This window comes from Ambystoma mexicanum, chromosome 11 (genome assembly GCF_040938575.1).
Source record: "Ambystoma mexicanum isolate Mex_15411 chromosome 11, UKY_AmexF1_1, whole genome shotgun sequence".
NCBI lineage: Eukaryota > Metazoa > Chordata > Amphibia > Caudata > Ambystomatidae > Ambystoma > Ambystoma mexicanum.
In genome coordinates this window covers 1,254,081,768-1,254,100,014 of record NC_090934.1, presented here as the reverse complement: position 1 = coordinate 1,254,100,014, position 18,247 = coordinate 1,254,081,768, and the positions used below count along the sequence as shown (strand labels likewise).

Here is an 18,247-nt window from a genome sequence, read left to right as displayed (position 1 = left end):
CTGCACCAAACTGACTGCAGTAGGCTGGTCTGTGGGGAGTGGCGTACTGCATCAAAATGGTGCCCAGAACAAAATTTGAATCCCCCGTTACAAAGGGTATCAAATTATGATCACTGGAAAAACGAAATTTGATGCAATTGTGTTGCTCGTTTACTTTAGCGAAAACAAGTCACATTTCCAAGTCAGCAAACAATTGTACATTTGTTTACATATGCACTGCGATCAACTCCACAGAACAAAATGTTTAATATATTTTTTATTTATCACGTTAACCTGTACAAAAAGGTAAAGTAAAAAATGTTATATACAAATGTACATATGACAAACATCAAGCATTGGATAACACCAACAATACGAAATTAGTTTCTCATTAGTCCGCAGCTGCTTCTTCATCATCATCAGATGGATCAGGTGAGAGCGGACGAGATCTGTAGGGTGAAGAAAACAGGACATTATGGGACCAACAAATTAAGAGCAAATCTTTAATGCGGCGTAAATGACAGAACACAAAAAGCTTCAAAGGATTTAAGTTCATACAGTCACAGCAATCCTCTTGTATTGTGGTCAGGTACACACGCATGCTATCAAGGAACCTAAACTCAGCAGAGAAACTTTGCCACGTTGGCCTAATCCGTGCACTCACCTTAATCCTTTGGGGCACCTAGAATTCTTTACTAAGGGTAGGCAGGAGTATGAAAAGGTTTGAATAGTACCGCTTTAAATAAATGAATTAGCTATTCGTTTTATGTGTATTCAAACACAGTATTGTGAATGCGGCAGTGTCACTCCGGATATGCTTATGCAAATGTAGACTAAGACTGCCCTGCCAACTCCTCCAGTCCATCTTATGTGGCTGGTCTCTGCGCCCCATTCCTACCTGAACCTAAGCATATGCAGTTTTCCCCCTTCAGCACGTAACTGAAACAGTAATTCACATACTTGCGATCTGTTTTATAAATTTGTTGCGCGCGTATGTGGCCTTTATTGCATCAAAGTTAACATCTTAGTGCCTGGCAGTGCACACCGTTTACGGATGAAGCACCCCAATCCATTAGCTATGCATGTGCTGGCTGCTCTGCCTTGGAGCCTGTGAGCTTGAGGGGGGGGGGGGGGGGGCGGGTGGAGAATCACTAATAATCAAAGTCGGGAAAAACTACCCAAGCACTGCTCCATAAAAATCCGGGGTTGCTAGGTGGGAGTTAAATCCTGCAGGTCTGAAAACGTGCACATTGTGCCCAATTTGACCAGGCCTGAAATGCTGCCATGCAGTTCACACAAATTAGAATTTTGCCATTTCAGTCAGTCCAACAATTTCAGCTGCAAGAAATTATAATATCGACTTCTTGTGAAGTGATACATGAATCCTCTCCATCTGAGCTGTAAAACAGCAAGTCACATCCACGACAAACTTCAATGTTACTTCAACTGTTACTGGCCAACTCGGTCATTTCCTAGTTCAGGAAATAAGGGTGAAGGAAGTGTTCATAAGCAAACATCCCTTGAAACAAATGGGAACACCCTAATCACTATCAATGAGAAGCATGCAGAAAGAATTACAAATAAATTATGCCATTTGTAGCTGGAAGTAAGAGTGTAGTACACTATGGTTCCAGTAGGGTCAACAGAACCCCTCCGTCCCATGGGGTGAAATAGATTGTATTCCTGGGTAACCACTAAACACATGTAGGCAACATTTTAAACACAGCAGTACTCAATTCTTTAAGTGAATACAATAGTCTTTCCATGGCATAAAACAGCAATGCACAAGTAAAATCGCGCGTACTGCGTTAACAACGCATACACATCTTCAGTGATTATACAACAAGAAACTTCAATGTTTCGGTCCATCTTGAACTTCAGGGAATACACGAAATACGTGACTAGGTGCCACCCATTTGCCAATGCAACATCGTGCTTCTGCTGCGGCAGCTGGTGTTGATCTACACCCTTTCACCTCACTCAAGTGTTCTACCGCAAATGCATTTGTGGCAGATACAGAAGGTTTGCCTTGTGCATCAATGTTTTTCCCACTGTTCAGCAGGTCTCGTAACCAACTATTCCCATTACTGCACAAGCACACCAGTAATTTCGGGTTCACAATATAAGCATGTGCAAGATGGCTTCCACTGGGTCCAGGAAGTGGTGGTACGTCACTTGGACCCCATTTAAAAGGAGCAAAACATGTTTCAGGCCTAGACAGCTCAAACACCGAGACTAGATCACCAAAAAGTCCCACACAAAGGTTGGCATTCTGTACAATGCCCCTTTCGCTCCCCACCAAGTGCTGTTCCCCCAATTAACATGACCCCATTTTACATTCTCTGCTGATATTAGGTTAGGGAGACCAGATTTAAAATTTAAAGAACGGGGATAAGGCAACTGACATAAAAGTACGACTAACTTGAAAGGTGCAGTCAGTAGAGGTTGGAGGAGAAGGGGGGTTTAAGTGTTACTGTTCAAATAAACACATGTAAAGTGCAGCATTGCTTCAGTCAGATTGTGCATTAATGCCTGGCAGCTATAAAGACCGAGTAACAAAACCGGGACCACTGCAGTTTCCAAGGGAAACAATCTTGAGAAAGGGGGGACAGAGCAACAAAAACCAGGACAGTCCCGGCGAAACTGGGACGTCTGGTCACCCCATATTAGGGCCAATGTGTTCTTGAAAGGCATGGACGTTCAACCATTTTAAACGACACTTTGTGGGAGCCTTTTCATTCAACCTGAAGTGGCAGTGCCCCACATTCTCAAGAATGCCCATGAGCAAATCCTCCTTCCTGCGTAGTGAGTGGCTGGCTGAATCATCCTAGTGCTGCATGTGGTCAGTAAGAATTGCCGTAGGGTTGTGGGGCAATGCTCAAGCATGGCACAAACAGGATTCTGAGGGCACTAAAAGCCATTCCCAAAGGACTCAACCCTGGCACACAGGCTGGAGTGGATACCAAACACTGACCCAAGCAGCTGGGCTTGCATTATACCCGAGCACGGAATCGGAGGACGTATCCCCAAGTTCTGGTTCAGCTATGCCGACTTGGGACACGAGCTGGAGACTGCTGCATACAGTCAAGTGCAACAGTGCGCGGTAGGGTGTACCGATAAGTGCACGTGTACGCTTGTTTGGGGGCTGCCCGTTATAAGTCAATGGTGGAATTAGACTGCCAGCATTAAGGTCTTCCAGATTACTGTACGACCTAGAACCAGGCCCTCACCACCTGACATGAAACTGCCCATGGGCATCTCCCAGGGTAGGGTAGTCCCCGCAAGACACTAATCAGTTTTCCTACCCGGCTGCCTTGCTCTGCTCCTTGTGTAACCCAAAGGCTGGTGTCCATACCAGGGACAGCCACACCCATTTTACACTAAAGGGGACAAGGTGGGTTCTCATTAAAATGTTTTCGTGAGGCAGTTTCCCCCTGCAAGCATGAACATGCATCAATACCATCCTTAGAGTAGGCTGGGAGCTCAGAGGTGCCATGAAATGTCGAGATGCAAGAATAGGGGTCTGGAATTCACATCCGCTTCTGCCCGAGGTTTCAATGCAGCAACCAGCTGATTTGGCATTTGTCAAGTGTGAATGGAGCTTTGTATACATTATTAGAAGATTAAGTGCCAGAAGAAGAACCATTTGTCAATCGTTGGAACTCCTTTGCTGAACCACCAGCAATTTTCTAAGGCAAGCAATGCCGGGCTTTGATCAGTCCGGGGGGGGGGGGGGGGGGGGGACAAACACGTAATCAACATACAATAACAGTGTTGGGCACTGCAGAATGAAAATTGCTTTAACATGACATTAATTCCAGGAACATGCCAGATCTAGACTCTACATTGCAGTTCCTGAATTCTCAATGCAACCGCCGCATTTCATGCAGCCTTTGGCTCCCATTAGCCTCATCGTGTAGCCTATAGTGATGGGAGCATTTTCACACGCCGATTTTGGGATGTAATGTATTAGAGAATAACTGGTGAAGTGGCTAGTGAAATGGGACTAACCTGCGGTAAGAGTGCAGTGCTGCAGGTTGTTTTTACTCACCACAAGATCTTGGGAACCATGTAAGCCCAAACCTGCACCCATCAACACCACAGGTTTTGAATCTGCATCTGTTGCACCTGCGACATCTTTTTCTTACAGGGTGACATGCAGAAAGGCCAACAGTTGCACACGAGAGCTATAGAAGACCATTTACATTACAGCAGCCAAGTATTAAATGGAGATGTGGTTCCAACTACAAATTCAATTTCAACCCCATTATCCCACTCCAACATGCGATGTGTTGAATTGTTCCAGTTATTACAAAATTAAGTTAATTCATGTTCAGTCAAAATCTACATGGCGACACTGCCTGGTTAACAAATTCAAATCGGCGTGGGCTGTTAAGGTTTCCTTGTCCTTTTACAGACAAACACGTAATCAACATACAGAAGGTCTATCCTGTGTACACAGCTTAATCAAAGTTTGATTGGCTAAATATTTATACCAGCCCCATTACAAAAAGAAAAAGCTGCAACATGCTTGGGACCTACCTCCGCTGTGCGTTTCCTGAATCGCTTGATGCAGCTTCCTCATCTTCTGACGCCTCACTTTCCTTGCTCTTGGTCTGAACCGTTTTGCTGGAGCCACTCCCTCCCGCTTCAGAGCACGTACGGTTCTTTTTCTTTGGTCTGCTTGCCGCTTCCGATTCACTTCCTTCCACATCCTCACCATCTGAAGGCATGCAGTTATTTTTCTTCGATTTTGAAGATTTACTAGATCTGTTTTCTCCTGCATCTTCTTCATCTGAAGTAACATGGTTCTTGGATTTCATAGACTTGCCATTCCCACTCGATCCTTCATCTTCATCATCTGAGATGATTTTTTTAGTCTCTGTAGACTTGCTAGACCCACTTGCACCTGCATCTTCATCATCCGAGATGATTTTTTTTGTCTCTGTAGACTTGCTAGAGCCACCTGCATCTTCGTCATCTGAGAGGACTTTCTTTTTCTTAGACTTTGTAGACTTGCTAGACCCACTTGCACCTGCATCTTCGTCATCTGAGAGGACTTTCTTTTTCTTAGACTTTGTAGACTTGCTAGACCCACTTGCACCTGCATCTTCGTCATCTGAATGGACTTTCTTTTTCTTAGACTTCACAGGTTTAGTTGACCCACTTGCATCAGAGGGAGCTTGTGACTTTCTCTTAGACTTTGCCTTCTTGCCAGAGTCACTGACCACTGCCCCTTCGTCATCTGAGGCCAAACGTTTCTTTTTCTTGGCTTTCGATTTACCAGATCCACCTTCACCTGCTTCTTCGTCACCCGAGGGATCACAGTTCTCTTTCTCTGGTCTGATCATGGGTGGGCCACCAAAGAAGTCACCAATACCTTTCTGCCATGTTGGTATGGGCCGAACACATACTGGATTACCACCAGCATACTTCCCTTCTGTGGAAGAAGGAAGAGTCACAATTAGGTTGCATTACTTCAGTTTAGTGCTCAACTCCATTGCCAAGCAGGTGGGCTTTAAGTGTCCATTATTGCAGGGCTAATTCAGCATTAAGAGATGTCAAACAATGACCACAGGTACTTATTAGACCCAATTAAAGCAAGCCGTGGGGGGTGGGGGGGGCATTGAAGAAGAGGTTGCGAGGGGCAATTCACAGGAAAGACTCCACGTGCACTCTGCTTTCTTCCTTGCTGGGACACCCCCCCACCCCCAAATCCCAGGCACTGCCCTTGTGGCAACTATGTGAGTGCATGGTAGCTGGACGGGGCAAACTAGATGTTCACTTGGAAAGGGGAGGCTATAAGTGTGAATCTTATTCTGAACTTGAGTGGTAAATTATGTTCTACCACAAGATGGAGATATACCATGTTTTTGGCTGAGAGTTGAAGGCCATTGTCGGAGAGGAGGTACTTTAGAAATCCTTCATGCGGGAAGAAGTCTCTAGATACCACTTGCATAATAAGGGGCGTGAGGAAAACAAACCATCCTATGAAGATCTCTACCATCTATTGCTGGCAATCAGCATCTCAACCTACATTAGGCGATGACAGCCAAATTGTGCAGGTCCTATGGTGATCTGGGGGAAGAGTAAAGACGAAGGGGGCAATGTAAATCCAAAGTGCATGGCCCCTTCTGCTGCGATTTAGCAAAAGGGTTGAAAGAATGTACACAAAAAAGCTTGAAGGATCTTAGCAGTGTGTTCAGTGGCATCTTGTACACATGCCTTTAACAGGGATCGAAATTAAGATTGGATAAGCAGGAGCTAGAAGCAGCTCCAGAGTATCCAGCATGAACAAGGAGCTACCACTGGCTGCGCCACCCCCCAGAGCCAATTCATAGCTTCAGCAAATGTGACTTTTAAAAAACATAAGTCTATAATTTATAGCTCATGCTTTAAATGTTGAAAAGGTGTCCTTGCATAATTATAGATTGTCCCAAACACAGTTGATGTCAAAGTGTTTGTCCCAGCGCCCCTCAATTTTAATTTTGAACCCCACCTCTACACAATCTTAGCCACTCTAGTCCATGGGATCTCTGGGGAGCTAGATGGAAGGCAGACAATCACGTACATTTTTGTTCCCTGGGGCATGGTCAATGTTGAATGACAAAGCAAGTTTAGATATGCAGGAGGTTGCTTTTTGGGGCTCTTGGTGCGAGGATGTGCAACAGCAATTTAGTGGTGCAGAGGCCGAATCTACCACTGAAGCAAATACGAATGTTCTGTGCCCTATGCCAACAGACAACTGATGTTGCTCAGAACATTTTATACACGTTTTAGAGAAGACTCCAATTTTCATGAACAAGCAGTTGGCCTTGCTTGGAGCGTGGTGCCACTGGAATGACTACCGGAAGCAACTCCTTCGTAGCGTACCCTCTGTGTAAGGCAAAGTAAAGACATATTCCTTGTGGGACTCACATGGTCATCTTGCAAATGTAGGATGGGAAAACAAGTGAGAATCAGATCGACTACCCCTCTCTTTTAGTCTTGTATGGAACTCAGGAGAGAGTATCAGGAAACCTAACTGTATCAATGATTAGGAAATCGCCAGCGGAGAAAAAATTGCACTGAACAATTCAAATTGTAACAAGGGTTCTGTCTCTTTAATAGTCATAAAACGTTTTTAAAAAACCAACATTTGTGAATTAACACTCAATCATACCACTCATTCTACATACATCTCATCTAACAGGGGAATTCTAAAGTGAATCTAAATCTTTATAGACATAACATTGCTGTTTGAAATGTGCATTTGTGACAGAGGAAAAAACCATTTGTTTTTCCTAGAACAGTCGACATATGTTTCGGCCCGTTGTGATGTACCACTTTTGTCAACGGTGGTCACCCAAATAAATGTAAGGCCATCTTCAGGACGCCAATTGCTTTGTAGTTGATCAATCTTGATCCCCATTTAGTACATACACACATATGTACACGTTCTATGTGACTGGAATTCTTCGTTTATCTCGCTTGTCTGAGCTTGTTGTATTTGAATCTTCGAGCGCAGGTGTGTTTGGATTGCGCTCTATGATGCTGGTACAAATTAGCATCCGCTGTTGATAGTTGTTAATGCCTTAGTGGAAAGTTGCCGGATGTCTTCTAGTAGTCTAAGGTGGACTGAAGGGCTGTGAGTAGATTTGTTACCGTTGTATTTATATTACCGCTTGGAACACTTCTTCCATTTAGTCACTATGGTGTTCCAAGCGGTAATATAAATACAACTTTCCACTAAGGCATTAACAACTATCAACAGCGGATGCTAATTTGTACCAGCATCATAGAGCGCAATCCAAACACACCTGCGCTCGAAGATTCAAATACAACAAGCTCAGACAAGCTCAGACAAGCGAGATAAACGAAGAATTCCAGTCACATAGAACGTGTACATATGTGTGTATGTACTAAATGGGGATCAAGATTGATCAACTACAAAGCAATTGGCGTCCTGAAGATGGCCTTACATTTATTTGGGTGACCACCGTTGACAAAAGTGGTACATCACAACGGGCCGAAACATATGTCGACTGTTCTAGGAAAAACAAATGGTTTTTTCCTCTGTCACAAATGCACATTTCAAACAGCAATGTTATGTCTATAAAGATTTAGATTCACTTTAGAATTCCCCTGTTAGATGAGATGTATGTAGAATGAGTGGTATGATTGAGTGTTAATTCACAAATGTTGGTTTTTTAAAAACGTTTTATGACTATTAAAGAGACAGAACCCTTGTTACAATTTGAATTGTTCAGTGCAATTTTTTCTCCGCTGGCGATTTCCTAATCATTGATACAGTTAGGTTTCCTGATACTCTCTCCTGAGTTCCATACAAGACTAAAAGAGAGGGGTAGTCGATCTGATTCTCACTTGTTTTCTCTAAAGATTGTCCCTTCCTTCAGATCAGACCCCCCGTTATCAAAAAAGAGGGATTACCCATTACTTAAAACCTCAAATGTAGGATGGGACATGGTAGGTGACATCATGCACTAGATGAATACTGCAAATGTGCATGGCACGCAGCTAAATTGTTATGTGCTCTCTGGGGCAACGAGACAGACGTGGTGGTCATCTGGTGATGTGCTGCATTGGTCAAGTCTAGTGGCCTTATCAAGCTGTGGAATGATTCGAGGAAAATTGTGATCAAACTGTTCAGAACCTACACAAAGATCTAAGCCTCGTGAAGCTAGCAATGATCTGGACAGTCTAGTATTGATTAGCCCATAATTTCAGAGACAGCATACCGTCTTAACCCGCTGCATATTCGGACCTTCGTAGGACCATAGGTTGGTTTTCCAAGGTAAGTGAAGTCCCTCCAAAGAGGTAATATGCTGATGGAGACTTTACAACTTGACAAATTTGGACATTCCTGCAGTCGTGGCTTGCATTTTTTGGTATTTTTCCCAGTATGAATGGTTCCCACACCCAGGATTTTTGCAGGGTGCGTGGATTGCCTGGGTGCTACAGAGCAGAGCATCAGGTGTGCATTCTAAAGTTTGACTCACACAAACTTCCCACAGTGACCGCTTAATTTTTCATGCCAGTGATGACCGTTCTACGCTTTTTAAAAGCTTCAGGCATTGGCTCTTCAGCAACTTTATTCTGCCAAGTTCAAGTCTCAGGACAATTCACTTATGCTTTAAAAACATGCACAAGTGAGGTTCGCATCCTTGTGTTCCAAGTCAGTTCTACTCCGGCTCATGCTTCCAACTGCAAGTAATCGCAGTGATGTCTGGATTAGTGGCAGGTGTAGTGAGCATGAACAAACTGGATGGAAGGACCCTGAAGGAGCAATTTCTTATCCGTTTGGGGAGGGGGCATCTTCTCTGCCAAGGGCATCTATGTAATTCACACTGGGCGGGTATCTAGTGACAAAATATATATAATAAAAAAACATGCACGGTGCAAGAAGACTACCGTTACCCAGAAAAGAGAAGTACTCAGGAAATGTGTGTTTCTGAATGGAGCCTCTTCCTTACCTTGGTCATTGTAGTGCCCTCACCCGGACGAGGAGTTAGATCAGCAGTGATAAAGGCCGATAGTATCATCAGCCAGTCATATCAGCAGAGATTAGCAGATAAGACGGACTCATGTCCTGCCAGTCACCGAAGTGGCCTGGAACGTTCAGAGTACTACCTTATTTGAGAAGGATTGAACCACGAAGCTATTTTAATGAGTCAGGTCCAGTTTCCTTAGAGCTTCATGGAAATAAGCTGTGGGCTAGAGGACTTACCAGGCAAAGATGCTTTTTGCAATGTTGAATAAGATTAGGCTGTCTGCAATGTGTACGTTTTAGCCATTCTGTGTCCTACCCCAAGCAGCGCTTAGTTTATTTATATAGCGCAGGCAAACCCCTGGGGTAGCTGGGTACTTTGGCAAGTCATGACAGTGGCACACACAAAGGTTGGGTACAATATTAAAGGTATAGTAAGGTGGACCAGGTTACAGAATGGTCGGGGAAGAGGCAGAATTGAGGGGTAAGTGTTACAGAATCGTCCAATGCAGTGCTGTTAAACAAAGATCCAGGAATATCGGCTTTCGCTAGGGGCAGATAATAGACTTAGTGCGAAGTGAGTAGTTCCTTTACTTTCGCTCTGAATGACGAGTCCGCTCCGATTGTCAGAGGCAATGCATTCAAGTGTTTTGCTGCCAATACAGGGACGCTTGATCTCCCTGCTGTTTTTAGATTGAACTTTGGGATGTTGAGCTGCAACTACACAGATCTGGTTGGTCTAGTGGAGCCGTGTCTAGTAAATTTGTCTGAAAGATAGCGGGGGCCGTCAGATGAAGGCATTTGTGAGCGGCAACAAGCGTTTTTAATCGCTCGCAGCTGGGGAGCCAGTGCGATTCTTTTCTGATGGCTGATATGTGGGCCTTGCAGGGGAGATGGAGTGCACCTCTGAGGGCGTTATTTTGTAACGTCTGTAGTCAGTTCAGGTTGGTCGTGCCTAGGAAGAGTGTTACAATAGTCTAGTTTGGACTGTTTAAGTGCCCTGGCCAAGGTGAGGCAGCTACTGGTGGATAAGAATGGTTTGCATGCGTTAAGCTTCCTAGTGTATGCTGTAGATGAGATGGTGGCGTGGATTTGTTTTTTGAGAGAGGGTGGAATTATGGTACACACCCAATGTTTTCACTTCTTTAGACACTTTTATGATGTTGCCATCGATGATAAAGGATTGGTATCTAGGGTCTAGTTGGTTACGTCGAGCCTAGGATACGACAATCAGTTCTGTCTTATTGTCATTTAAGCAGAGGCTGTGGGTGGCCATCCATGCTTGGATTTCTAGGTAGATCTGCAACATTTTCCTCATAATTCCCTGCGAGTGCAATGAGGGCCTGTGTGTCGTCAGCATAATTCGTATATGTGACACCCAGGTCAGCAAGACAGTCAAAGAGGAGCTTTGTGAAGAGATTGTAGTGTGGGAGATGCAAGAACCATGGGGGACTCCACGTTGGATCGGGACAGAGTCTGCTGCGGTGCCGCCTGATGGGGCAAAGAACCTGGTTCTGTCCGAGAGGAAGGATTAGATCCAATTGGTGCACTCTGGGAGAATGCAACAGCCGAGGAAAGGTGGTTAGTCAGGATTTGGTATTTAGCTTCATCCATTTGGATTTTTAGGTCCAGGAGGGCCGTTGTCGGTCCCATGCCTGGGTCTTAAGCCAGATTGTTGCAAGCCAAGAAGGTTTTCTTCCAAATGTATTTGGGAGGTATGCTACTCAGTGCAGTATTTTTAGTAGAAAGGGTACGGTTGTGATGGGTTTGCAGTTGATGACCCATGCCTCCTTTAGGTTGCTAGGTACATTGGAGTTCTTGAACGAGGAATTGATCAGTGTAGTGATAAATGGTGCCAGGTCTTTCGCCCCGTCCTTGATGACGGAGGCGGGACATAGGTCTCCTAGACAGTTGAATGGTTTGAGGCTTGTGATAATGTTACTTAGTCTTCTGTGACTGGAGAGAAGTGGAATAGGGGGCAATTGGGGTGGGCTGGGCTCCGCATATGGCTGGAGTGATCTTTAGCAGCAAGGTTTTTTTAGATTCTATCTTAGCTTGTAGTAGCACTATTTTATTAGAGTGCTAGTTGGATGTTGTTGCACCAGGCTTGGTCATTGATGCAGTCATCAGAGGGGGGCACTGGTGATACCAATTCTCTAAAGATAGAAAATAATTCTTTTGTGGCAGATTTAGAGTTTTGGATTCTAGTGTTAGATTTGTTTTTTGGCATTCATGATAGCAGCTTTATAGGTGGTGGCCGCCTCAGAATTTTTCTTTAGAGGAGAGGGAAAGGGCTTTTCTCCAGCTAGTTTTAGCTGTTCTTTTGAGGTTACGAAGAGCTTTTAATTCTGATGAGAACCATTTGTTCACACGGGCAGAATGTTTGGCTTTTCTCAATTTGAGGGGTGCTATTTGGTTCAGAGCCTGTTCCAGAGTGTCATTATACAATTAAACTAGAGTTGTAGGGTTAGCATTCATGATAGTGTAGTAAGTTGTGGTGATGGGCTGCAATAAAGGTCCAAGATTCTCAATGGTGATGTTGCATTTGTTTCTTGCCAATGTTTGTGCTACCATAGTGGCAAGTGCGCTTTTCTATAGTAAAGGTAATGAGGTGGTGGTCTGACCAAGCACAAGGTATGATGTCAGTTAGGGAAACGTCACAGTTGACGTTGGCTAGCCAGTCCAGGGTTCTGCCTTTATCATGTGTGGGTGTGTTGATGTGTTGCGTCAGTCCAAGTTGACTAGTATCATTGATCAAGGATGCGTTAGCGTCATTGGGGTCATGAAGGCCCAGATTGAAGTCGCTCAAAAATATAATTTGGGATCCTGGTTGTGTGTTGGAGGCTAGTATGTGGGCTATGTCCTCCTCAAAGGTGGCGGTCTGTAAAGGAGGTGAAATAGTACGAGTACGGTGCTGCAATGGGATAGTGGGAGCTTGAAGGATAGGAGTTCGGCAGAAGATATGTTACTGACTTATCTAATCTTTAGGCAGGTTTTAACGATGACAGCTACTCCACCTCCTGCTCCGGTAGGTCTGTCGGCTCGGATGACAGACTAGTTCTCAGGAATAGCTAAGGCGAGAGAGTGTCTGGCCGCAGGGTGTAGCCAGGTTTCTATTACTGCAAGGAAGTCCAAGTTGTTGGATGTTATCACATCTGCTATATCAAGAGTGTGAGCTACTAATGACCGTGCATTGAAGAATGGCGCTTGATGAAATGGGCGGCTGGGTCTGCCGAGTCATTGGGCGGCTGTGATTTTGAGACTTAATTTTGCTCCAGGTTGCAAACAAATGGTTAGTGTCTGTAATGGCGCTTAGTTGTGTTTGGGGAAGTTTCATCTTTGGCTGGTGTGTACTTTAATTTTGTAACCTACGCTTGGCTGCTTGAGTAAGATATATGGCATGGGGAGGCTAGTGCCACTATCCCAACAAATTCTGCAACCACTATTTAGTTAATTTCCTGTATAACCCGGCGGATTGCCCACCGATACCTCATATGCACCATGAATTAGCAACTGATAAAACCACCACATCAAGCAGCAGTGCCCCGCTGACAGCTACCATCAAAATGTGCACTTTGATTCAAGACCTGTGATGTTTTTGTCTGCAATGCTGGGTGTCCAGTGTGCATTGAACCCGTGTGTGACAATGCGAGACTAGTTGCTGAACATTCCTTTGTGACAATAGGAATGTTAGGTACTCCCTCCCCTGCAATTTGATGGTTACTCCCCCACCCCCGGGTTGCTCTAGTTTGGCACCTGCTCCCTTCACACTGCCCCAAAGCAGTACCAATCCTACATGCCAGCCCAGGCCTCCTGGTGATGCAAGTAGTCTAGAATACCACCTGCGGCAGGCAGTGGTACCAATTAGAAACTCACCTTTCTTTGAGGTCGGTGAAGTTGAGTTGGCAGCCGTGGCACTACTGGCACCCAGCGACTTACGAGGAGCCCGAGCAGCAACAGCTGTGAAAGGAGGTATAGCAAGAACAGTATCACAAAATGACTGCCAAACTAAAACTAAAAAATAATGGGTTAGCATGACAAATATCCTGATACGTACTACAAATACAACAGTGCAAAACTAAGATCGCATAACAATATGGTACCACCAGTAGTTTATGTGTGACCTGCCTGGTTTTAAAACCGTTATGCCCCCCCTTAAGACAAACCAGCGGCCTATCAGATGATGCAGGCCCCTCACTTTCTTTGCTCTAGCCTAGCTTTTAAAGCAGTAGCGATTTACATGTCATGGCTCATTTAAGAGCCGTTTAGGGCAAGGAGTTCCCGTGGTAAGAAATGCAAAAGGTACTAAGTGAAGGCAAATAAGGCAGACCACCTCCTGGCACACCAGGTCAGGAAGGTATCAAGATAATCAAAACGAAGATGGTGCCTGAGAGGGCGTAGCCATATCAGACAATCTCAGCATTCACCAATTATTACAGAAACCTGTAATCCACTGAATCTCCCGAGGAAGGAGACCAGGCGCAGGATCTTGCCAATTATCCACTCCTGAAGATTACAACGCAGGAGAGGGAGGAATAGGAGAAAGATCTCATCGAAAGTAGCAAGAACAGCGGTAGATGCACTACCAGTGGGGAAAAAACTGGGACTGGATAGTTTCCTGGCGATTTGCTACAATACTTTTTGGGAAGCATTAATACCCCCAGCTGGTGTCACTGTTCAGCTTGTTTGGGAGAATCACATCTATGGAAAAGGCTACGGTTATTTTTTCCCCCTGAAGCCCCGCAAAGAAGCTACCTTATGGCTCGTACCTCCCTATTGCGCTGATCAATTGCTGGAAACACAGGCGTGCCACAGAGAAGGTAAACAGCTAGGGCTTCTGCGTTCATGCTAGTGGTAGACAGGGAGAAGGCATTAAGCCGGGTCCAACAGCCATTTCTCTACCGCAAAATTGATACCATGGGGGTTGGATGTCGCCTCCTTACGCTAGGAAGAGCCAGTTATCGGACACATCTTCTGCGCCTAGGGAATGGATATCCCCTGGGCAATACAAGTTCTCAGGGGCAGCAAACAGGGGTGTCCGCTCGCCCCAATATTGTATGAGATATTTGGAGCTGCTTTTGGTGAGAATCAGGGCAACTCGCGACATTAGAGGATCTTCTTCGGGGCAAGGAGAATAAGGCTGTGGCCTTCGCGGATCTCCTGCTCCTCTTGGTCTCAGAACCAGACAACACTTCTAGAAAGCCTGACTTCCTTTCACTGGAGCAGGGCTTAAGATGAATGCTCATAGGTCATAGCTGTTGGAACGGACAGGCACCTCCTTAAGGGTGTGGGGACTGCAGGGTGACATTCCATACAAGTGGGCCAACAAGAGTGTCAAACACTTGGGGATATTAATCGCTGGATTTGCTCTATCAGCCCAACTACACTCCCCTGCTGGAGAAGGCGAGAGCTGCTGTCAGAATGGAGACCTCTAGTGATATGGCCGGGAGGATCAATGTGCTGAAAATAGTGCCGCCCCCCCAGTGGCAGTGCCTTAGGGCTTTGAGTCTCCAAAAGGAAGTGGGGCGTTTTCTGTATAATCCTAAAAAAATAAAAAAACTTAATAAAATAAAAAGCTACAAACACAGGGTGTCCATGAACTAATGATGGCTACTAAATGCAAGAGGGATGGACGTCAAAACCTCCGGCGTTACTACTTAGTTGCCCAGATTAGATGTGCCCCGAATGGTTTTTGGTGGGTAACTGCAAAATGTGTGCCGGATGACAGGGCGGTGGTGAGTAAGCCACTGGGGAAGTACTGTGGCTGCCTAAGGGGGATAGGCACGAGTACATGTATCCAAGCCAGATAACAGCTCTGGGATGAGTTACTTCAGCAGGTGACCCAAACCTCCCGACCCATTAACACCCTAGGTTAGGAGCCAACTGTTTAAACTGGGGTAGGAAAAGGGATCATATGCACCAAGTGGGAAAAGGCGGTGTGCCGTAAACTACAATATTTGTTCAGAGGGAGCAAAGTTAAGACCTTCAACAGTTGCAAGCGGGATTTTGGGCTGGGCGAGAGTTGTCGATACTCGCAGCTGAAACACTGGCTCTCAAACCGCCCCCCCCCCCCCCCATCAGAACCGGGGCCAGCAGGGACCCCACTCCATTCGAGACACGTTACAAAGGCAGCAAACGCCTAGTGGGAGCAATGTATTAAATGACAGCTATGGGACTTCAGACCCAGATATAGCGCTACCCGTCCCATCAAGTTGAAGAGAAGCAGTGGGTACAGGGTGACTAATGATACAATGGCACCCCATATCAGAAACAGGTACTATTCCCACACGTCAGCGCTGTGCTGGGGGGTTATAGGGAGGATGGGCTCATGGAAGCACATTTGGCGGGAATAGGCAATGCAGTCTGTAATAAAGACGAGTCGTCGTCAGGTAAATTGCACGAGTCTTTATTATCTCTTATGTTATGTCCCACTGTTCATAGAATAAGGACACACGAAGAGACACTGGCAGTCCCACCCGGCAGGCAAGCTCCCCCAACCGTCAAGTCCCGAACTCCACACACGTCATTCACCACACCAACACTAACAATAGAACGCACTTGTACTAGCACGAGATGAGGTGACAATTACTACAGTCCCTGGAGCATGGTTTGCATAGCACTGATGAGGTATTTGGCGGCTAGGTTTTCAGATAAGGTTGGGGCGGGGGCAACACGGGCGCAAAAGAAAGCATATATAACCCTGATGATGACGGCACTGCTGGAGCACAAATGGAAGCAGGAGAGTGCCCCGCCCGAGCATGGACGGGTGGGAGCTGAACTTTATGGCTCTAGAGTGGGCGACTGCCTCAATTTAGTGGGGGGGCATCAAAAAATCCCGATGAACTTAATTCTGCACTCCCAAAGAGGATTCAAGAGCAGGCTGGTGCCCTCTGAAAATGCGGTTGTTGGGCTTGGTTTGAACATGTATAAGCGACCACATGAGGTGTGGCTGGATGCTTTCATGGCCCAAAAAGTTTTACAGTGCACATTTACATACAATATCACGCAACCAAAATTGGTACTCATTTATCGACCTCGGAAGGATGAAATGCTGAGTTGGCCTTGCCGGGATTCGGAACCTGGTGATCACGCTCAGATCGCAGCAGCGAGCGCTCAACCCGCTGAGCTATCTTACCGGCTCTAGGGGCCAGGGTGAGACACGGCGAGGCCTTGAATCAGAAAGAGGAACGCTGCCGAGTTAAATAGAGCAGACTCCAAGAATAATGACGGTAAAGGTGAAAGGGTGTGTATTTCACTTTAAGTTATGAACACATACTGTGCATATTCATGTGCCAGCTTTTAATGTTAGCTATGGGCCTAGGGCCAGGAGTTACATCTACTGATGCGAGGGACCTGTACGATATCCATCCGTCAGTCAAAACAGCCCATTTTGCAGTAGCAACGGGAAAAGCCATACGATTTACACAAATATAAGATCTCAGCAAGTTGCCTAAGCAGCTCAGTTGAAAGGTTCTGTTTCCCTGCTTCCCCTTTCAATTCCTGCACGATGACTCCCTTTTCATTTTCTCTGCGACTATAAAGCAAAGCACAACTCCTGATATTGCCACATAAGTGTTAAGTGACAAGTCATACTGGACCATACAATGTATTTGTCTCCTGCCTTACTAACGGCACCGTGTTTTTAATGTAACTGCCCATGATATTTTGTATATTAAAGACGTATTGTGAAATAATGGTCGGTAATAGTACGGGTCACCATTTATGCAAATGAGGCGGCCGCGCAAATTCTAGGACCAGCCCTTTTGGCAATTTTATTTGGCGGGCAGACAGACGTGCGACTCCCGCCAAACAAACCCCGCCTTTAAGGAAGCGGGTGGGCGGACCAACCCAAAGGGGCGGGGTCTAGAGAGCAGAAGAGGTAAGGGGCTGCCGCCAGGAGGACAAACCCCTCCCACCATAACGCGAGTGCAGGCGAGGGTACCCCAGGGCAAGGCGCCAAAATGAAAACTGATGGTGAAACGTAGACCTCCACCCCCCCAAAAACCCAGGGAGGCGCAAAAGACTACATGCCCTCTAGACCACAGATTCCGGGCCGCCTCCCTGCGACTGCAACTCTCCCAACCTCAAAGTACACGACCACTAGTAGATTCCCCAATGTCTATCGGCCAAGACAACCACTCCCCTCCCCCCACCAATGACTTCATAATGTTTGTCTTTCCAAATCATAGAGTTCGAAAATAAGTTACAAGGCTCCAAATTGACTTCAAGTCTGCAAAGAACCGTACGCGTTCACCTTTGTAATCGAAAGCTGGACTCCAGGCAACTACTGGACACGAAAGTCACCACCACTTTTACCTGGGAGACGACCAATCTTTCTAAAAGGCAACCAGAGGTGGGTGACCCAAAGTAGACATGGGTTCCAGTCAGATGCGCCCCACACGTACAACTCATCCCCATGCCGAAAACTCCCATACAGCAGAGCGTAAAACAAAATGTACAATCCGGTTGCAGAAGTTGCTTCCTGGCCAGTCAAAAGAGAGCGAAGTCATATCGGTGGCAGAAGCACAGAATGGGTCATTCGCTAGTAGGAGAAGCTTACCTTTGCGGTAACTGCCCGTGCTGTTGGCGGCGGCGGCGTCTGCCTTGGTTCGCACCATCCTATCAGAAACGGTTATCGGTTTCTGACAGTCGGATTCCGCTGTAGCCTATGAAGTCGAGCGCGAAATGTTAAAAGCCCGCGCCTCTCCAATGCTTTTAAACATCCCAGTGAAATCGTTGCTGCGACTTCCCATTGGCTCGGTGTTGATTGACATGGAGTTA

At 45.9% G+C, this 18,247-nt stretch overlaps 1 protein-coding gene across 1 annotated transcript; it reads right to left on the bottom strand.

Annotated features, from left to right (window-relative positions):
• Positions 1-238: 238 nt before the first annotated feature.
• PCLAF (PCNA clamp associated factor) lies at positions 239-18,182 on the bottom strand. The gene is made up of 4 exons (XM_069624681.1): positions 18,027-18,182; positions 13,343-13,426; positions 4,522-5,419; positions 239-428 (listed from the first exon to the last, which is right to left on the bottom strand). Exons 1-4 carry the CDS (start codon positions 18,082-18,084, stop codon positions 371-373), a joined length of 1,098 nt encoding a protein of 365 aa, XP_069480782.1. The 5' UTR covers positions 18,085-18,182; the 3' UTR covers positions 239-370.
• Between the last annotated feature and the right edge of the window lie 65 nt (positions 18,183-18,247).

Bases quoted from the DNA above. Each gene is read 5' to 3' on its own strand.
- PCLAF (XM_069624681.1), bottom strand. From the start codon at position 18,084: ATGGTGCGAACCAAGGCAGACGCCGCCGCCGCCAACAGCACGGGCAGT. The intron at 5,420-13,342 runs GTGAGTTTCTAA...CTTCTTCCACAG, and splicing joins TTCACCGACCTCAAAGAAAG to AAGGGAAGTATGCTGGTGGT. The intron at 429-4,521 runs GTAGGTCCCAAG...TTCACCCTACAG, and splicing joins TCAGGAAACGCACAGCGGAG to ATCTCGTCCGCTCTCACCTG.